Source organism: Fringilla coelebs, assembly GCF_963513975.1.
Source record: "Fringilla coelebs genome assembly, chromosome: 3".
NCBI classification, from domain to species: domain Eukaryota; kingdom Metazoa; phylum Chordata; class Aves; order Passeriformes; family Fringillidae; genus Fringilla; species Fringilla coelebs.
In genome coordinates, this window is record NC_140030.1 from 69,755,524 (window position 1) to 69,778,443 (window position 22,920).

Consider the following 22,920-nt stretch of genomic DNA (forward strand, 5'->3'; position numbering starts at 1 on the left):
GCCCACAACTATCTGACCACAGCTGCTGTCGACTTCTTAGGTTGTCCTGCTAAAAGGAGCAGCACACCACAACTTCAGGTTGCTTAAGCTCCAACTCAACCACATCCCTCTCAAATGAATGACAGTAGCAACTTTTCAAAAGGGCAAATGAGAGGCTCAGCAATGAGAGCCCCAAAAAACATATTGGTGCTCAGTCCATACCATTTCACTTGAGGCACTCTGATCCTCACTGCCCCACTCTGCTACAGCAGACTGGATTTCTGTGCCCAGGCTGCATCAGCCACCATGGCCCTCTCTGTGCACTCCCAGAAATGCTTTTGTGGGCTTTCCAACACAAACCCCATTTCAGGACGCAGAGACAAAAGCGTGCAGCACCACATCCATGCAGAAAAATATTTCAGCACAGCAACAAAAGTACAATAAGCAAGTAGCAATGATCTCAATTCAGGTGTAAGTCATAAGCATGTTTGACAATATTCCTAATTCCCCAAACACCTCTCCCAACAGCCAAAACCAGAAACAAACAGGCTGCTGCTGCTACAAAGGGCCAGGAAGCCCCCAGAATGCAGGCTACACACAAATGCAACTGTTAGGACTATAAAAAGTCAGAAAATCTGGAACTGCAAAGCCTTCCACAAATGTACAAATTAAGAACCACAAAAAGGGAAAAGTGGATGGGGAATGTGAGATTATAGAAAAAACACAAAGTACCCCACTTACTGCTAAAAGAAATCCCACTTTTTTCAACAGTTGGTTCTGTTTCAAGAGTAAACAACAGATTTAAAAAGTACTGCAACTTTTGTATAAGCCTACCAAAAAAAAAAAAAAATCACAATAGTTGCAAATGCATGTAGTACAATTTTCAGTTATGATTCACTGCCCTTTCTAGTACCAGAACTAGAGATTATCAATCTAAAGTTGCACACAGAGGCTTCAAAACAAACAAAAAGAAATGCTTCCTTAGTTAACATCCACTGCAGCTGAGGAATTCAATTTGCTACCAAATTCAGTGTCACCAAGACAGAGACTAATTCCCCCAAGACAAAAATTGCTACAGGCTGACAGCACACAATAGAGACAGGAAAAGTATACTCTTGTCCTCTTCCCTTTCTTTTATTGACCAGTACTGGAGATAAAATACTGAACTAAATGTACCCCTTGACCTTCAGTTATTCCTTCAGTTATTTTTATGCTGTTATGTAATCTGTAGTAAATACATAAATACAGCATCCCAAAGCACTGCTACTAAGGACAAAAGCAGTCTAGCCTATTTCTTTGGGAGCTGTGATGAAGTGTATAGAAGATACATAGATTTTTGAAACACAATACGATAGCAGAAGTCAAGAGTTTTAGAACTCTTTCCTTTTAGATAGCAACGTCTACTTCGGACTAGAATTTGCTTTTCCTGAGTAAGGTAAACTTCTGGCACTAAATTGCAAGTAAAAAAATGCAGTCTTGCATAATTTCTTTTAATTATTCCTTTTAAGGCATCCTTTTTATATTTTAAGACTACAGAAGGGATCTTTAAAAAAAAGACTAAAAAAAACCCCACAAAAATATAAACCAGTGAGAGTAATTGAATACAGTTGTTACTACTATTTTTAAAGTGTCTTTCCATCACCTGACATGAACTAAATACTTTGGCAATTTTATGTAAGGCATTTTAACTGTGAGTCATTTGCAACCATGCTCTTGCATACTAAATAAGCTGAAAACAGTTGGTACTGCATGCTGAGTGACATCCCTGTTTTGCTTAAATCTTCAGACTCCATCTTCAGATGGTATTTCTGTTCATTTTAGAAACAATGTGTTACACATTGCACATCTTTGCTTCTGTTTGCCTTTTTTATTCACTAGTAGAGATTTGCATTCCAATTTCAGGTGAGTCATTAAGTCCAGTTAAAATGCCAGCCTTGGTTCTCACTGGGACTTAATGGCAAGAACAAAATCATCTTTTGTTCTTACAACCTAGTAATACCTTGAGAAGACATCTGTGTAGTAACTTGACTAGGACAATTAAGACTGGCTAGAAGAGCATCCTTGAACTGTACTGAAACAAAACGTGAAATCTTGAGCTACTCAAAGCTTACTAAAGGTAGCTTCCACAAATTAAACAAATCCATTGTGCTAAACCACTCAACATTTTCTTACTCAAGTTTTTAACTAGAAATTCACTGCTTTACCAGAACACAAGCCCCAAAACCTGTAAGGTCTTAAAATTCATTGTTCTTTCATTATTTTGCTTGTACCAAGAAATCACAATCTCAAACTAATTAAAAAAAAATCAAACTGAACTATCACTGTTTTCATAGAACAGACAGAATAACCAGATTGTAAGAATTCATTACCCTCACTTGAAATATTTAATCCAGAATTTTGTACAATAATGATAATATACTGAAGTTCAGGGAGGGAAACCAATAGCTAACTACAATTCAGGATTTTAGAGTCCAAATTAAGAGTTTAAGAGTTTAATTTATGCTAGCATTAGTGACCTTTCTTCCTCATTGCCTATGCCTTCATGACTAAGGATGGTCAAATTGCAATGTGCTTTGACTTCTTATCCAGAAGGTATCGTGTATTGACATAACACAGCAGCAAGGAATTAACATTTAAATAAGCCAACTTTTAAGTACAACTAAAAGCTAGACAGACCACCTGTAATATTGGTGTATATACGACACGGGATGAAAAAACAATTCTATGTATATGGAACACAACACATTTCATAGGTGCACACAAAAAACAAACATAAGAGCTAAAAATTACCTCCTAAGTCATCTCCCTGAAAACATTATCTGAGAATTCCTACATTTATTCAATTCTAATTACAATTTCTTTTTAGACACTTCAGGAAATTCAAATTTTTTAATCAGAGCAGACAAAAAAATCCCCCCACCTTGTTAGCCTAGTTTCCTTCTTCTAATGGTTATATGAAATCAAAGAAATAACTTTTGACAAGTACATTCATAAAGACTATACAGATGCCAAAGTTCCTTTCAGGTTTTACAATATATGGATGGAGCAGACAGAGCTTATCCATTAACACTTGAAACTTTGGGTAGTTAAGTGAACAAATTGGTTGCTGTTTCTGCTCATTAATATAAAACATTCTACTCCAGCATTATTTTATGTAACAATGTGTAGCTCCCACACCACCCAGTACAGGAGGGCTCTACACTCCCAGGTCTCTAGGATGCATGTTTTACAGTTATTATTTGGCTTTGCAGTTTTTCAGAATAACTGCCATGTCCCCCTTTGATTTTTTTCCTTTAAGAATAGCGTCTCAAAAAGAACTTCTTCCCAGTCTTTTTAGCCTGACATGCCATGAACATAGGAATTGCAAAGCATTCTACTTTAATTTAAAGACCAGGCACTATCTCAAACCAGTCACACAACCACAATACAGAACTTTCAACTCAATAACTGCAATGTGTCTTTTATCCAACTATGCTATTGTTAGCAGTATTCCACATTTTGTACAAAGACATCATCATGTTTCTGATAACAACCACTGAGTAATTTGCAAATAAATTCACCTTTTTTGGTTCAGTCTTCTGTCCAGGAGGCCTTGACTCTACGCACTGACTTCCAGTATCCACCCACATAATGTCTGCATTGTACGTCCTCATCTTCAAAGGCACAGCCCTCCAATTCTCCATATTCGAATTCACCAGGAATCCAGAGGAGACTGGAATGAACCCCAAGATATCCTCAGTGTTCCTGGGCACACTACTTCATTTCCCTGACCCTTGGTCTCATCCCAGTGTTCCTCTGCTCTTTGAGGCAGGAATTGTGACACGCTGCACATCTGTACAGCAGCACAGTGGCACCCCTGCCTCAGCTGAGCCCTCCAGGCACTATGAAATGCAATCAATAACAGTAATTAATTTTGTCCTTTGTTTCCTCTTTTATCCAACTGCTGTGGTCTTTTCTCTGATAACTGAATATATATACATCGTAGCTCCTCGTGTTTTGTCCCATTAAGAAAGATATCTATTGTTCTCCTTTAATAAGACCTACCTATATCCAATTCTTCAAGAAAAAGACAGCAATTGGTTCTCTTTATTCAAATTCTGTCCCAAAACTCATTTCCTTCAGATAAACTTTCATTACTGATTTAAAGTAGCATACACTACTTCAAACTTACAGGTTAAACAACTAAGAGACAAATACAAGAAGTGTTTCAGAATTAAAATACCAAGGTTACATGGAAAACTGTTTTTTTCCATATGTATGTATTACCTCTTATCAAACTAACAGGTGACAAGTACAAATCTGAAACCACAGCAGATCTTCCACTACAGATTGGGTCTTCTGACAATGGTTTAAGTTTTTTCAAGATTTCTATTGACATTAAACACAGGAAAATGCACAGAAAAAACATTCATGTACTTTCACCCATATTCATGAACACATACACACCCACACAAGCAGTCAAGAGTCCAACAAAGCCTGAGCTCTTTTGGCAAGACAAGCCTCAAATGCAAATTAGTGTTTTGTGCCAGCACCAGTCATCAACAATTTCTGTGTATCAGTCTCTTAAACACCAAGTACCTATTCCTAGGCAGAAAATTCAAGTTCTTTCCATGTAACTATCTCTAACATGACTATTTAAGTACTCCCATTATGCAGCAGAGACATGAATGCAGAGAAATCACAAGCAACTTGTGCCATTTTAAGTGACTACCAACAGGACACTTTGAGCAAAACCAAGTCAAATTTGGGTTAAAACACAAGCAGGTCATTGGCACTACCAAATCACATCACTGCCACTTGGCTGCTGTCAACCAGGGCAGCACCATGCAAGAAACAGTAAAACATCTTATGAAGATGTTTTAATGTCTTAGTACTTGTTTTAGCATCATGTCCAGCACCGAAACAGTGCCAAACAAAGCCAGATTTGTCACAGCTTGTCTGACAGTTTAGGGACTCCGTCCTTACCCAGGAAACTGACAAAAAATTGCTTCAGTTTGAAACCCAAAACATGAAACTTCCCTGCTTCAGATTAAAAGTCAGATTGTGACAACTCATAAATGGATTTAGACCATTCAAACAGTGGAGGAAAGTCCAGCTTTGCAAATGTAAAGTGATGCCATATATCTTCAACTATCTGAAGACTCCAAATATTTCTCTGCAAAAGACTCTTCAACTTTTATTTCTCTCAAATCAAAGCTGACTTAAACACTTGAAATTTTACATTATCTAATTTATATATTTGCAGAAATAATTCTGCTTATTCATTGTGGCCATCAGATTAATTGTGCCTTTTAATTTGTCCGATAGTGATTAAATATTTCACATACATATTTTGCATTTTCTAAATGTCCTTTCCTGTAATCTTTTTCTTCTCATAACAAAGTCTCTTCTGAGGTTACATATATAGCAGTTAGGTACTGTTCTTAAAAAAATATAGCTAGCCTCCTAATGAGAAATACTCAATTTTTTTGTTGCTTTCTAGTGTTGTTTCTGGAAAACAAAGAAAAGCCATGTGTCAAGAGGTCTCACGATTCGCTCCAATGTCTGGAGCCAAACCAGGGTAGATACGGACTGACAACTGGAACTCTAACCCTCTAAGAGTACTCTAATCACTGACCATTTCAATTCTGCAGGAGAACAATTTTTCTTAATTAAGTTTTTCTAAAATGGTACTTTTATTCATTGTGGAAAAGTCCTGTAGTCATGTTATAGGGCTCAGTACATGATGTCATGCACATTTCATGATGTCTTGCTTGGACCAATACAGGTTCCAAAACTGTTGGCGAGCTCTGAGATGAGACCCCAAAAATTACTCCAAGGCTGAACTCCAAAAATTACTTTTTTTAATCCCCCTCTAGGAGGACATTCCAAACCCTGGAATAAGTTGCTGCAAGACACTGTGAACTGAATCTGTGGAGAGCTCAAAAGCAAAATAGACTAGATGATCTTGAGAGGTTCCTTTCAACCCCAGTGGTTCTGTAAAAATCCAAAAAATGTCAAGTGTTGCATCACTAATAATTTTGACTATTCAGACTGCAATAATCACCAAGACAACCCCATTTTAATTCAAACACCTGCTCAGTCCCTTGAAACAGCCAAAAATCAGCAGGAAAACAATGATAGTTATAATTAATTTGGACTTGATAGTTTTGATCAATCAGTCTCCAGACAATTTACAGGGATTGGAATGTGACTTCATATTATAGATGGAAATCTCGGTTTGAATTCCCACACTGATACACATTTTACCAAATCCAGTTTTAGCAGCAGAGGTAGAGGATATAATGATTATATGTCTTAGTTTAGCTGAGGTTTTCAATACCTAATGAGGGTTCTGAGGACTGTTCTACTTTCCAACAACACTGTACTTAAGCTACTTCTTCAGAGGATGAACTTGCAAAAATCAGAAGCTGTGGGAATCCTTAAAATTACAGAGTTTTGGGAAAGCTGCAAAAGGCAGACCTCAGAGACAGCAGAACTGATTGGAGCTAAGCAGTAGCCATAAGATTGGTCAGCAGAAAAATTATGCAAAAAGCAGAAAAGTAAGAACAAATAGAACAATGGTCTGTGTATTAACACTTGTCTAGAATAACTCTCTAGGCTGCAGAAAAGTATATCTAGCAAGATATTAGGAAGTTTTAAGCTTAATAATGGACCTCTGTGCATTGTATCTTAAGGCTTACAAGCAGATGTTGTATTCAAAATAAGCAAGCATCGTTTTAACCTAAGGTAGGTGTGCTTATAGTGGTTGGATGGAACCACTGCCAATATGCTTTTGCTTTTTGTGATTGGTCAAGAAACTTATAAAGTAAGTTGTAACATTAAGTTCTTGGTCTGCTGCCTGGGATGTGAGCTGATGGCATCTTCCCATTGTCAAAACCATGTAGTGAGACTGATGCTGGAAAATAAAACAGCTCAAGGCACGTTCCTAGCAGTCCCATTGTGTTTGTGATTTGTACATAGCTCCTGGCCGGCGATAAGAAGCCACTTTGCCTTAGCCAGTGTCCTGTCAGACCACACACTCTCTCTAGCAGTAAAAATATATTTTGTCATTGGATCCTCAATCTTCACTCATAAACACCATAGATACTCATAGAGGTGCTTTCTACAGAGATTCTTAGCCAAGTACTAGATAGAGGGGCAAGAGCTAATTGAAGACTATATTTTTAAATATGCTTCAAAGATCCCAAATTCCTTATGCAACAAGTAGCCTGAATCCATACTACTTGCTCCACAGGTGATCTTTACAACCTCTAACTAAACAAAGTGGCACTTTATTCTCAGTTTCCTGGACCCCACTATCTTTCAAGCCCTCCAACAAGATTTCCCTCCCTGATCCAAAGAAAAAGCTAAACCCAAGAGAAACATGAATACCACAATATTTGTTGTTTAAAAATCAATCCATATTTACATGAAATAGTTAAGAGCAGTCATAAATCATCACATTGCTCATGATTTAGTTATCTTCCAAAAAAAAAAAACCAAAAAAAAAAAAAACAACCACCTTTTTATTCTTTATCTTACAACCTCCAAACTAAAAAATTGCTTCATTCACTCCTTTGTTTAACCCAGTTTGCCAGCAAAACCATGCCAGGTGAGCTGTGCAACTCATGCACTGAAATGTACCAGAAAAATGCAATAAGATTTCTAGTGGCCAAAGTCTGCAGAATAAAACAAAAAAACAAAATTATAAAAACCTACTGAAGCCTACTAAAAAACCCACACTTCTCAGGAAGCTCAGCGGTTTAACAGTTCCCTGACCCAACCTTAATAACATAACATATTGTTAAACCAAATAAAAAAGAATTCAAAACCCCCAAAAAACAACAAAGCCACAATCTATAAGCAGAACTTCTGCATAAGAAAAGTCTTACATTTAAAACAATATTGGAGAGAAGAGTTACACACTGCATTGGAAGCTGTACCACAGTTTCATAGATGTCATGTTGACCAAAGAGGTGGGAGTGATACCTCTGCCACCTAATCTCTAATAATACTCTGTTTGTCCCCTGGATCATCTCCAAATCTCCTAACAGCGCCTTCTGTCAACATCCAGAGCCAGCTCATGAGCACCACATTGTGCTGCATCAACTACAATATTTTGAATAGACACATCTCTGACTGTCAAAAGCTCATGATGGACTCTGTGCTAACTTCAGCTAGGAATATGCCTCTCTGCAATTACCAACATTCTGCAGCACTGGGCTCATCACAATGCTCTGGCTTTTGTATGCTCCCTGCCTCTACTACTTCTTAAAGACTATTTCAACACACAGCATGTAAAAATCCAATCCTTGGCACAAATGACGAATCTGAAAATAAAACAGGCAAACGACAGCTAAGAGCAGGAGCCACCCTCCCTAGACCAGATATTAAAAGAACACTATTGATGTAAACAAAGTTACACAATGAAACCTAGTGAATTCTAACACTGCTCCCTTTCTCATCTGAATTATCTTACGCATCCAGAGGAAAACATCCTTGGCCACCAGGAGTTGTGAACTCAGTAGCTCCTGTTAGAGTTGAAGTAAAAGGGTTCATGTTTCCAGCTGAACCTGACAAATCTGCCCTCCGTAGACCAGAGGGTTGCATGGGAGAAGCACAATCCATTCCTGATGAGCTTTCTCTTCCTGATGAGAAGTTTGAAGCTACTGCAATTAAAAGCAAATGGGGGATAAATTCCTCCTGGTAGTCAGCACCAAGACTGTGTAGTCTAATTCTCATCTGTTTTCCATCCTGCAGGATTGAGTAGAGTGATGTAACTCTCTTCTGCAACAAGATCTCCCTCGCCTCATAAGGCTGTAGTACCCACCTCCACCCAAATTCTTTTCTATTCTCTGACACAAACTAGTGTCAGAGAATAGAAAGATTTAGTACTGCTTTCAGAAAAACATGCAGTCTTAAAAAATGTAGTCATTTGTGATTTTACTATTCTGCAGCTCCTTACTGAGAAACACAAATTACAGACTAGAACTTGCTTTCCACCCTGAGGAGGAAAAAAAAAATAACAAATCTATATTTGATAAATTATAAAACTACTGTGAGTTTAAGAGACAATGCTTTTATCTCTTTAGGGTATAAAATCTTTATTATGAAAATATTTTACACTTTAAGCAAATGTTAAATTTAAATCAAAAGATATATTAACCTTTACTTCAGCAAGAGCTGAGTCAGAAGAAGAAAACAATGTAGGTCAGTTTTAAAAGACAGCAAGAGGTTGTTTATACATGCTTCAATTTTTCTCAAGATCATCCTCTTCAAGACAAAATACTACCACTTTGAGCTTACCAGCCCAGCTCTTCACAATGAAAGAGACATATGTTTTGGAAAGAAAAGTTTCAATAACAGATATGGGTTAATTTAGATGAAAAAAGATTCCAAAAAACCCATACACAAATCAAAAAATCACCAAGAAAACCAGAAGAGAAAATAAGGCCCATTTTCATACAAGTATCACTATTTAACTCTGATAGAATTAACTCCAGTGTTTAAAGAGGAAAAAAAACCCACAAAAAACTGCTATACAGCATTTCAAGTAAACACAGTCATGAGACCATGCCATAATTTGGAGTAATTAGTTTCTGATAGAAGTTTCTGAACAAGATAGCTGGAAACTGTAGAATAAAACATATGCAAGGGTTCATAGAAAGTTTGGTAATGTGAATGGAAAAAATAGTAAATATGAAGAAACTTACAGACTATTTCAGCAGGATATAAGCTGGAAATGGTCCGTTACCAGATATACTGCCATGCAAACCATGTACAATCAAGAAAACTGGTTCAAGTTCTTTCCATTTAAGCCTTGCAGTTTTACTGGGAGACAAGAGCTCAAGTGTTGGACTAGGCAGACTAGACAAATGTGAGCAGAAGGCACATTCCTATGCCTATATATTTTTTTCATTATTTATTCTGCTCCAATCCAAGTGCAAGGCAAATCACTCAGATGAACTCAGAATACCAGCAGAGGCATTTTAACGCTTACCTGATCTCTACAATGAATTTGAAAGTGCACATAATTTTAGCTATTTCACCACTACCATAGTTAATACATGAGGCTGAAAACGCAATGTTGCACAGCAAGAGCTCAGCTCCACCAAGTGCTGATATTCCTAAAATGGACTTTCCTTAGGCTTGCAGACACCAAAAAAAAACCACAGGTGCACTGCTGATGTTTCAGAAACTTTGTGACAAGATAATTTCTTACTCTGAAGTATAATTGATACTTTCCTCGGTAACTAAACAAAAGTAATTGCAGTGGTAAATGCTTCAAGACAAACAGATCTCACAACCTTGTAACACAGACCCAGTAAAAAGATACCTTTTTTTAAAGGTATTAATTAAAATATGACATTTAAAGTGTAAAAAATAAATAGTAAGAAGCAGCATTTTTGCATGTATCTAGTACCTAAAAAGCAGTATTCCCCCACAGCATAGACAACTTCCTGAGAAAACTAAACAGCATTGTAATCTCAAATTCAGGTTAGAGTTGACTTCAGGTTCCATGGTGGACGTAATAAAGTTTATGCTGGACAAAGCAGAAGCACACTGTTAACAGAAAAACACGCAAATGCAACTCTGCAAGACTATTATCTTCTTAACAAAGACATCAGGGAGATTTGTAGAAAAAGAAAAACCTTTCATCTCAGAAAAGAGAAGCACATGAGGGATTATTACCTTTTCTGAATTGGACAAGATGATATATCTGAGTAGCAAATTTGGAACAATTTACCATTAGATGTAAATATTTTGATGGACAGTTAGCAACACACACGCAATTTTAAACTAATTTTGCAAAAGCCAGGTCACACACTTCTGGCACCTAAGCAAGATTAATTTGTGTTAAAATGGCAGACAAGGACATGAATTCAACACATTTAGGCCGTTGCATACAACAGCACACAACACAATTAGTGTATGATTCAGGTCTGGTTAAAATCTAGAGGAGGTTTGACATAAACATCAGCAAGAACAGAACCAGACTTATAAAAAACATACATGGCCATACAGAGACATCACAGTCATAGACCAACAAATCATTTTAATTTAAACATTCATTGGAATGTTTAACAGATGAAGAGTAGATTATTCTGCTAGACAATATCCTAAAATCAATTAATTTGCATTTGATTTGCAGTATTATTTAAGCAAGAGGTAAGAGACAGGTTTTTATTTGAAGCAGTCTTGTAACACAGGATTTGTTTTTAGGCTTCTGGCCAAAAAGTGTATTTGTGCCTTAAGTATTTTCTTCCAGACTTTTGTTAATAGAATAACCTTTAACAACCTGTTATACCAATCTGCCTGTTTTATGTATTTCTTTCATTTAAAAGATTTATTCCTCAGGCAAGGAAAATGTGATCCAGCTAGAAATTTTGAAAGGAATATAATTTTTTCTTCAGCTGATTACTTTAATTGAAAGGTATACAGTAAGGTTACAAACCCATTTCATCAGCAGTATTCCTTGTTTCTCTGCTCCTCCCATTAAAACAAATTACTAAGGTACCACTAATAGCAAACCGTAACTTTTGAGTAAGAACTTACTACAACAAAGTGCGCTTCCCAAGCTCTAGATGTGGTTCCAATTGTCAAACTGTAATTCTGTAACAGACATAAATCATCATAAAAAAACCTCACTCATCAACAGAAGTTACAGAGGTACATAAAAAAGTAATTTTGTTAGCACTGATAATACCACACAATTCACCACCAATTAACCTCTTTCCTTCATTGAATATGTGTTCTGACCCATGTTAGTTTGTTTTGTTAGTAAACCAAAAAGTGCAGCAAGACCTTCCTGTGTAAATAGAACTGCAAATGCCATGCATAAGAAATAAATGTCCCCCATCGAGTTCAGAAGGTTGAGCACTTCTCATACACCATATTAATTGGATTACTTCACAGGATTACAGCCTCAGAAAACTGATATAGGAACTCTCACCTCGAGGTTTTCCTTGCGTCAGCAGAAAGTACCTTTGTGCAGAGGGCCAGAGTAAACTATTCCATAAGTCAGGCACAGGATGTTTGCAATGAGCTGATTTACCAAGTCTGAGGGACAGCCCCCCAAAACAAACTGGTTTTGAAGGGAAAAATATTGTCACTGATGTTATTTTATCTTTACAGCTTGTCAAGAGAAAAATAAACTGTAGAACAGAAAGCAGAAAAAAAATGGGCATAAAATAGAAAGCATCTAATTCTGCTTCAGTAACAGATTTCTAGTACAAGAAAGGAAAAAATTCAGAAAATTCAGCTGCAATTGCAGCTGACATACAAATTATGAGACAGAATCCAACCAGAAATTTCAAAAGAAAAAATGGCAATACATTACTTCTGACATTATCAGAATAAAGTGATGCTTGTAACATTTTCAACAGAATATGTCAATGTTGAAACTTGATATACCTTTAATTTTCAGTAGATTAAAAGAGGTATGAGAATTCCAAGGTCAGATGGGAGAAAAAAAAAATCAAAATATGCTTTCAGTTACTTGAAGTCAATAAACAAATATCCCAGTGCAAATATCCCAGTATTTTAAAATGCAGGTATACAGTATCTTGCTGAACTGAGCAACAGATCTCACCTGGAAAAAGATACCTCCATTCACCTTTAGGAACATGAAAATCTAATTCTCACTACCTAATTACTCATTTTTCACCTCCCACTCATGGAAAATTGAAGTGTTTCTTCTTACATCTCAACTTAAATAACATTTTCTATGCAAAAGCTGGTTTATTTTGTTTTGGGTTTTTTTCCTGAAAAAATGTCTCTCAAAAGGATGACAAAGCTCACCTGCAAGTTATGACATCCCTCCCTCCTACACTCCATCCCTCTCCTTTTCTAGACAAATTCTGTTCAGTTGAAATTGAAGATTTTGGAGTAATTCAGTTCAATAAGATGAAGCTTTCCAGAGGTGAAGCATGCAAAGGAAAAGGAGCAAGAAAATGCAGACTAATCATACATCAAGACAAATTATATTCTGAATACATTTTACTGAAATCCTTGTGATAACTTCTGACATCTTAGTAAACTTTGTGTGACATCTTTAAAACACCTATCTTCTTGTTCTGAGAGAAGAAAAGAACAAAACCTCGACCTTAGTCGGACCAAGAGTAAAAAGAAAAAAAGAAATAAGACAGAAAGAAATGCCAAATTTAAGAGACTCCTTAAAAAAACAAAAAACAAAAAACAAACAAACACATAACATTCTATCAATTTTAATGAATTCTTGAATTCATAACTATAGACAATAGCAAGTCCTACCACAGGCTTAGGTTGAAGCTGTGCCACACTTAAAATCAGGAAGAGTCATCAAACCCAATACTGCAAGAGAAGGATCTCAGTGGCTCTGACAAGACCAAGGAAAAGTGACAGGGACTAAAACAAGTTCTGGACTCAGATCTTGAAACTTCCAAGAAAAGCAATCTAAAATGAACCAGAAGATAGGGTAGAGAACAAACACAGTACCCTTCTTGTAAAAGATACTGCTAACAGATTCCAGAAATGGACTTGGAGGCAAAACATTGCAATATTCTGAAACAGTGCAAAAATACAATGTTTCTTCTGTAGGATTTCAGGAACCTTCTCAAATCAAAGAAAATTTACAGGATATTTCTACAACAACCTTGGTCAGATCAAAATGAAGACCGGGCCTCCATTGATTCTTCTTCCATTGACGTACAACCAGCAATAGTAGTAACTCTTTAAATGCATAATTCATTACATGAGGCACATTAGAAGTTATTAAAGACTAAATAATAAGGCTGACATATCTGAGCAGGCAGTCAGACCATCATGTAAAGACCTACTGAAAAACATCTTGAGGTATGAATCATTAATTCACAAGCTTACCCTACTGAAATCCAGTTAACAACGATGGCATTTGAGTTTTCTGGATTTACCACCCTCCTGCTATTACTAAATAGTAGACTAGCGGTTTTTCTTTTGCTCATAAGCTTTTCTGAAGGACCCAAGACTACATAATTCCGAGACTACAATAAACTAGGCTCACTGCTGACATATGCAGCTGAGCCCAGCAGAGCCTGGTGGAGCTGGTGTGGCACAAAGTCAAAGCCCAGCAGACTTGGCATGGCACAGGATAAACCTTTGCTTTCTGTGTTAGCTGAGGCAGAGCAAAAGAACCAAAAACCACATTTATTTAATATAAGCTTTTAAGAGAAGATTAATCCAACTCTTAAGCAACAAAGAGCTATTAAATTGTCCGTAACACCAGAAGAAAGAAAGAAATAGGGATGGAGAGAACCTTACTGAATACTTCCCTATTGTGAATTTTTTTACTTTCCACTTGTATGGAAAAGGGAATATGCATTCCATCTCCCTGGTACTTGCCATAAAGACTGCAAACACACATAACTATCTATGCATTAGCATTGCAAAAATCCACTACATAAATGGGCAGAAAATAGACAAAAATATGAAGTGACAAGATTGACACTTATTTTTTGGCAAATCCCCAGTGTTAGGAACACACAGAATTCTTGTGACTGTTGCAAGGCTAGAGATTCTTATTTACCTGTACAGGTATTTAGGTTGCTTCTGTCCCCATTGGAACCAAATGCCTTTACAAAGGCAGCCTAAGGATGAAGACCATGTTTCTGCAGAGAGAGGTTTAATGATCTGGCTTGTGCTTAGCACGTTAGAACTAACTAAATTATTTTCTAGTTTCACAACTAGGAAATAAACACACAGTGGGTGATGCTCAAATGTTTATCAGCATGGCTACATGCCTGATGTAGAAGGAGGATCAGTTACCAGTGAATGGATCCTACGATCCAGAGGCTTACTGAGTCTTACTGCAGATCTATCCAATTGCCCAGGCTTACTCTGAAAACTCTAAAAATTCCATTCATTCCTCCACCTACATTTATATACAAGGAGTTCTGCTTGCCCATCACAGGAATGAAGATGTTCATACACCATGGGAAATTATCTGGCATATTCAGCAAAGAAAGATACATTCCTCTTTCTCATTTTCCTTTTCTGAAGCCAAAGAACGCATCCCACACAAATCCCAGGTACTTGTTTTTTCCCAGCTTTGCCTGGTTTAAAAGGAAGAAATATAGCTGTAAGAGACAGCCATTTCTGGCTTGATTCCATTAATACAACTCCACATTCTGGCATCCTTCAGGAAAACTCACAGACAGCCAATGCAAATTTTGTGTTGCTTCCTTTCATCGTTCCTTTGAAATAAGGATTTAAGCAGAGATATAAATTCAGTGCACCCAGTTTTTCACAGTAGAATTCCAGAGAGGTTTTCAGAGAGGTAGAGAGATAAGACATCAGTGTTTGGTATTTGGTTCTGCCAGCTAATATCCTTCAGATAATATTTCCCACAGTCAAGTAAAACACAACCAGGTAACACAGGTCTCTTGTGATGCACCATTACTCAAATCCTCTAGGAAGCTGTCTCACAAAATGCAATGGTCTTGTCACTCCATCTCAGTGACATAAAAAACTTGTCCTGAACTAAAACGTCATCCACATTAAGAATTAACTGACCCATGCATCTTACAGAATGATAGATACCTTGTAGATTTTTGCCAAAGTCCCTCTGGAAGTCTGCATTACTAAGAAACCTAACATAGTTATACTTTTTTTCAAGTACATGACAATTATAAGGAAGTCATTCCTGACCATGATAAACATTAAAGTACGCCACAACACTGAAGGAATGAAATAATCTTTTTATTTAAAATTTTATGTAGTTGTTTGTGCGAATATTCTTATAAATACATTAATATTAGTTTAAATCTGACCATTTGAGCACTACATTTACAGTGGAATTGCAGCTGTCATGTAAGTTTACACCTAAGTTCATGTTATGACACCTTACCTATCAAATCTTTCCCATTACTAATAGAAGGCATTTTGACACCAGTTTGTTTTTATTTAGCAATGCTGAGAAGCTATGAAAAGCTTCTACTAAAACACATGCCTCAAAAACATTTGTTCCAACCTACAGGAGCTGAGTAACATCACCGGGCTCAAGAAGCAGCAACACATTTGAAGAGTTTAAGCCCTTCACCTCACAAGTTGCACCATAGTTATTATATTAAAAAAATTAAAGAAAAAGAAAAGGTTCTCTAATAACTGAATACATAATTAGTTAATGAATCTCACACTTCATAACAAGGGACTACAGTATAAAACTACACTGCAGTAAAACCACATGGGAGCTCTTGCTAGTCTTTGTTAGGAAACTGGGGTGACCTCTCATGATGGTGCAGGCAGTGCTCTTAAGCTGCTCCATTTCTTACAAGGAGAACAAAGAAATTTCACAGCTGCACCTCTGATGGTCACAGGATATTGCAGTAAGTTCCATATTGCTGTGGTTGCCTATAAAAAAAGGCTTACACTGTTACCAAAACCAGTTCCTTTAGGCCTTTTCTCAGTGACTGAGATGCACCAGGCAAACTCAGAGGCCCTCCATTTCCAGAGTGGTACAGACAACACAGCCAGACATGGCATAAGTGCCCTACACCTGCAAAACATAGTACAGGTCTTTGGCAGAATACAAACTGGAGACAGAAAATTATGCCAGGCTATCCTTACTTTGCTACAGGGAAAAATTCAAGAGTATAACTGTGTCAAACAAACACAGTAAGAAATTCAAATTCTTTCAATCACCCTGGTAAAATGTCGTCATTTTACAGTTCAAAGTTACTGATGTATTATCACCAAATGAAAGAAATTTATGTCACTGAAGTATTATTAGGAAGCATAGGAATATATACACTTCTCAACTTTCCTTCTGACATCCACACAAAGCTTCATTTCAGTCAGATCAGGAAATTTAAGCAGAAGCCTAGGTGCAATTCAGAAAACAATTCCAAAACTAATGCAGATTTTCAACATGAATCAAAAATCAGAAGAAAAATATTCCTGTCTTTTCAGTTTAATTCACATACCTCCTGGGGTCAGCCCACTGTCAGTATTTCACCACACAACTTCCAATCTTCTACCTTGATTCAGAGAAATAGTTCAACAAATCCATATCCCTGCTAAAGAAAGACTGGCTTATTTTCTGGAATTAGAATCATCCTGTGCACTTTGCACACAGCTGTGTAAGAGGAAAATCCGCCTTTAAAATATGCCTGTAATAATACAGCACATAAATAGAGAAGTGCAAGTCAGACAGCTCATGCCCCTTCTAAATCTTGGGTCAGAAAGAAGTGGTATTCTCTCTTTACAGTCTGCCCACGTTTTAAGTTCCTACAATGGATTTTCCTCAGGTTTTCACAATTCCAAAAAGCAGGATGCATCAAAACATCTTCAGAATCTGACAGGAAATGCAGCTCTATCTCTCAGAATATCAGCAGCCAACTCACAGGGCTATCAAGAAACTTCCCTGGTGGACATTAGCTACAGTTTCCCCAGATGCCTTCTCACACATCAAACACAGACAACTTCCAGATGCAGAACATGGGACAAGACAAAATATGTAACAGACAAGTGATTTCATCCACTAATATAATCTTAAAGGTGGCAAAAAATGTTTGGCAACCAATTTTGTTATCAAAAAAAATTATACATGAAAGGTTCACATACAATCTTCAAAAAAGAAATTGACTGCATGTCCTAGCTAAAACCCCTTCACTACAAACAAGCTGTCCAGCTCAATTCCAAAATAGAATTTGAGATCATATTCAGTATCTGTACTGCAGTGCAGTGCCTTAGAGAGGAAAGGACAAATGCTGCAATCTCAGCCACGCCATCCCTCACATGAGCTGTTAAACAGTGGTCTCTTGTGCCAGTCCCTGGTGTATCTTCAAAAGTCAAATACTGACAAGTACAAGAAACACTCTTTAAAATAAACAAAGGATATCCAAAGTGGGTTTCAGCATATTTTAATTCTAAAATTGCTTCTAATAGCTAAGATTACTTTTGAGCATTTTCTTTTTGTGTGTTCTAACAATCATATGTTTGATGACTGCAGCTACCAAATCTCACATATTTTGATAAACCCCTTTAAAAGATAAGCAACACATGAAAAGCAGCAAGGGATTTAAAAAAAAAAACACCACTTTTTTTTTTTTCTTTTCTGTTTTAATGAGAGACTCGCATAATTCTTCTACTGTTGAGTTACTTATCTTAAAATAATCTTCAGATCTTGTTTCTTCTGGTTCCTTTTGTGACCTCTAATTCCATAGAATTTTCATGTAGGATGGCATGTAAGCATATGACTTTTAGTCAGATTTAAAGTGGCACTCATTGTTTAAATGCTGCCATAAAGAGGACTATCTGGAATAGAAGAGACTCCGAAATCACAGAACTGCTGTCCTTGAAATGTGAACACAGCATTCTTCATTTCAAACTTCTCTGCCATAAACTTCATTCTAAAACCCAGCACTGAGTGAATAAAAATCTTTTGCATGTCAAACAGGAATCCTAAGTAATGTTTAAATTTGTTTCAAACTACTCTTCCAGTGTTGCAAAGCACACTTACACTTTCCACCGGCAGTCACACTCAGAACTGTTAAATCCACATAGAAAATAAGGCAGCACACAATACATTCACACAAGCAAGAGGTTCTGTTTTACTGCAAGCTAATTAAAAAAATTTTTAAAAACTCATTAGAGGAATGGTTAGGGTTAGGGAATGTAACATGGAATGTTAGCATTCAAACCTTTAAAAAAAAAAAAAAAAGAGATGGAAAGAGATGATGATTCCATCAGTCCTGGGGAACATGTGCTGCTCACACTGATTACGCCTCTGATTCCTGACAGGCATGGTAGTCATCACTGTCTCAGAAGACAGTGAAAAAAAACATAACCCTGTCAGCCCTACTTCAGCATGTCCTGTTGGTGTCTCCTACCATAAACAGCTAAAAGCAGACCTGCCTCTAATTTAAGAAACTCCACAACTCTAGAAAACCCTACACACTGGCATCAGGAACATCACAAGATCAAACAGCTAAATTACACATTTCCCATCACTTTTAGGTACATCTTGCTCCTAAAAGTCAGGACACCTTTAAAAATATATAAGGGACAAATATAAGCAACATTTTTTTGAAATCTTGCAATTGGTTTCAATCCTCTCACCAGCTTGCTACCCCATTTCTTGTAAAGGCTTTCCATTATGGGGGTTCTGTGTCACAAAAAACAGTCCTTGCACGTGTATATTAAGGAAGGAGCCTATGCATTTAGGGGAAAATATTTTCTGTTTTCTCCTGGAACTTGGAATTATTTTCACTCTCATCAAATTACACATCCTAATAAAAATAAAAACAAACAAATAAAACCAGGTGATTTCCATAACAGTTATGAATGTTTTAGATTCTTGACTGTAAAGAGCAAGCAGTGAAATCTATGTTACATATACCCTTGATCTTTCTAAGGTTATAAAATAAAAAACAAGTTCCCCTACAGGGAAGAGGTCCTGCCTGGACACACAACTAATAAACACACAGCAGGATACTTGTTGCCCTTCACTTCTCCTGCACAGTACGTGTTTATTCTGTGGGAGAAATCAGGAGAATGTATGTCCAAGACTAAAAAAGGCCACACATAATACAAGGTCACCTCCACCTGGAGCATTTGGCAAACTAATGAGGGAGATCCCTGTTTCCAGAGAAGCAAGTAATTCACAGGACTACAGAGGAGTTCCTTGAGGAGAACTGAACAGCAGAGAGCTGAGCTCCAGGCTGTCCAGAGTTGCCCCAAACAATGTAAGCTCTGATGCTTCCAGAAATACAGGGCATTAATAAGTTGTGTTCATGTCTCAGAGGTGAGATATCAAACTCAAATTATTCCCAAAAGAAACAAAAATCCATCCTAAGCAGCAGAATTTGCAGGAGGTAATGCTTAATGCCACTTTACCAAAACAAAGTAGCAAGTAAAGAAGAGGAATCATTAGACATATAGGAATGTGTGAAGAGGAGAGAAAAATCGAAATTTCCAATAAAGATGTGGCAAAACCACAAATTCAGTCTAGTAGCTTCATGCAAATAAAGGGCATTTTTAATTGAGTAAAATCTCATGTGCAATTTTAAGCATTAAAAAAAATACAGTGTTTACATTCCAGGGTAGACTCTAAAGATTTTAGGAAGTTTATCAGGTCCTACCAAAAGAATAAAATACGAAGAGCACTGTTTACATGTAGTAGGCCTACAGATGCCATCCTCAAAGTATTGAAAGCACAGAATGCTTTTTGCTTGCATACAGTGTTCTTTGAAAAGTTCTCATTTATCTACAAAACATTTATGAATCCATCTGTCCCTGATTAGTATTTTAGAAATAAATAAAAAGAAAAGCTGCAGTAATTACCAGGGTAATATCAAATTTCCAGTGCTTTCTACCAACAGCATGCAGAAAGTTGCACATATCTTATGGCTTTAGAGACCACTAATCTGAGCCTTCTAACAACAGAAGTGGAAGACTACATAAAAAAACACCTGAAAGCACTGACTTTTCCAGTAATGCTCATAACTTGGACAAAGTGGAAGGAAGAGAAGAGTAAAAATCACTGCTTACATACCACTACAGATTATACAGGTTTCTCAGGCCTTTTTGATTAAACTACACTACATGCCTCCCCAAAGCCTCAGTTTACCATCTTCAAGGTCATTTTACCACTGGTGCAACATTCTAAACATTTTCAAGTATTATCTAAGACTGGGTTTGCCAAATCTGTACCAAGCCTGACACACATTATCAGGAGTGCTGTTTTACATAACATGCGGCTGCTGTCAGGTGCTGGAGTTTAACATCACTGTAGATGTGCTGAGCTGTATTAGCATGCCCAATGCTTCTCCTTCCCTATTAAGCATTCAGATAACACGAACTAAGCTTAACATTCACGCCTGCAGTAAGGCTGCCATGCTACAAGTCTTCCAAAAATCTTTACCAGTGAAAAGTACTGATAAAAAAAACACCCGTAAACTGAGATGAAAAATTTTCTTTCACAGAAATATTTTTCTGTTTTGTCTTTAGGTGTTAGGCAACACTACAATACAAGTCACATAATGCTGACAGGAAAAAAAAGTTGTCGATCTTCATGACAATGTTGTGTAACAGCTGTATTTTCTGTGAAAGCAGATTTTCTAAGAATCCTTAAACAAATAAAAAAATATTACTAAGGTATACATCTACTGTTGTGCGGTTTCTGACGGAAATGGAAGACAACTCAGAACCAGGATTCTTAATGCCGCAAACAGCATATGAATATGTTTCACATACACTATGTTGCTTTCTTTCCACCCCCATTTAGATGTATTTTCTTACAAGCCATTGAACGTGAACGTTTTCTAAATCAGACTGTACTAAATGAAAGGGAAGTTAAGCTTTATCACTACAGTCTCAGTGTTTCCAGCTCTACTTAACAAATGTCTCAGCAATTTTTCCTCCAACTGTGGCACGGTTTGTATACACCACCATTCTAGATGCAGATGCCTATCTGTAAACTTGCTAGGATTGTGCATATAAACGGCGCTTGGGAGATGGCCGAGAAGATAAATAAAAGCATTGCTTGTAGAAACATAATCCAGATAAGCATTAGATGCAGCAGTCCCGATGCATTAATTAAACGGAAGGAAGAAGCGCTCTAGCGCCTTAACATGCTCTGGACCGAAGTAACGAAAGGATGCGCACGCCAGAAAAAGCCGTATTAGTCTGTGCCCGGCGAGGAGAACGCCTGCAAGTTAGTGGGAACCTCCGTGGGGAGGTGACAGGGTGAGAGAGGTGGGTTTTTTCCCCCAAGCCTATTTTTGCCAAGAGAGCGTGATTGCAGTTTTCGCTCTGGGGACGGCTGCTCGGTTAGTATCTGCAGTAGGCGCACACATCGCGGCCGGGAGGGAAGGCAGCGCCGAGAGAGGTGCTGCTGGGGAGGCGCCGCTCGCCCCCGCCCGCCCCTCACCCTGCCCGGGGTGCCCCCGCCCGGGGCGAGCACGGCCGCCCGCCCCTCCCGCTCATCCCGCGGCGGCCAGCCGGCTCTCGCCCCCCGCCCGGCCACGGAGCCACACGCTGCCAGGTGGAGAGGGACGGGGCCGGGGCTCCGGAGCCCGCTCCGAGCTGCCCCCGCCCGGCTCCCACCCCGGCCGGTCCGGGCGTCGCCCCCACAGCCCCGGCCCGCCCGGCGCCCCGCCACAGCGCGGAGGTGAGGGAGGCAAGCGCGGCGCTTACAGTTCGCAGGAACTGGATCTCGTCCTCGCCCTCGCCCCCCTCGGCCATGGCTGCCCCTGTCTCTCCTTCTGCCGGGCGCCGCTCCCGGTGCCCGGGCGGGCGGCGGCGGTCGCTCCCCGCGGGCTGGCGGCGGCAGGAGGCTCACGGCCGCGCCGCACCGGGCCGGGGCAAGTGCGAGGGCGGCGGAGCCGGCGGCCCCAGCCCGGCCCTGGCTGCGAGCGGGGTGCCCGTGCGCCTGCAGCAGGTTGACAGCGCTGCCCGGCTGCCTGTGCCTGCCGCGGGGAGGGGGATGCGATTAACCGGGGGAGGAGGGGAGGCGGAGCTCCCGGCCCCCCCCGCCGCTGCAGGTGATCCGCAGCCCGCTCCCTCCGCACTCCAAAGGCGCCGCCCAGCGCCCCTTGCCGGTGCTCCGCGGAGAGGCGGCTGCCGCCCGGCTCGGGGCGCGCCCGGGGCCGCTGCCCGACCCGCCGTCACCTCCGCCGCCCGAGCCTCGGGCTGCCTCCGCTCCTCCGGGAGCCGGCGGGAAGGCCGGCCGGCACCGTGCCTGCCTGGGCACGGCTGTCCCGCAGGAGTTAGGCGTGATGTGCTGCATTGAGAGATGCCTCGAGAGAGGGAGAACTAAACGGCTCCTTGCCAGTTATTTTGTCAGCCGACTGTACTGTCGGGGAGAAGGATGGAAGGTACAACATGGCTTCAGCGGGTGTTGTACTTGAACCATCGTGTGAGTGAGCCTAACCCGGGGCGAATGTAAGGCTTTAAAATCCCATTTCCTTGAAGGATAGCTACCATGCGTTTTCCATAAGGTGA

The 22,920-nt window shown here is 39.0% G+C and overlaps 1 protein-coding gene across 6 annotated transcripts in view; it reads right to left on the reverse strand.

The window, feature by feature from the left end:
• RYR2 (ryanodine receptor 2) overlaps nt 1-22,396 on the reverse strand; it is a 377,699-nt gene extending 355,303 nt beyond the window's left edge. For 3 of the 6 annotated variants that reach the window (XM_084203476.1, XM_084203475.1, XM_084203474.1), the window contains exons 1-2: nt 22,114-22,396; nt 11,518-11,574 (exon numbers count right to left, since the gene is read on the reverse strand). In XM_084203476.1, coding sequence (XP_084059602.1) covers nt 11,518-11,574; nt 22,114-22,161 — 105 coding nt within the window. In that variant the 5' untranslated portion in view covers nt 22,162-22,396. The remainder of the gene's footprint in view (nt 1-11,517; nt 11,575-22,113) is intronic. The other 3 variants (XM_084203478.1, XM_084203479.1, XM_084203477.1) reach the window with 1 other exon arrangement.
• Between the last annotated feature and the right edge of the window lie 524 nt (nt 22,397-22,920).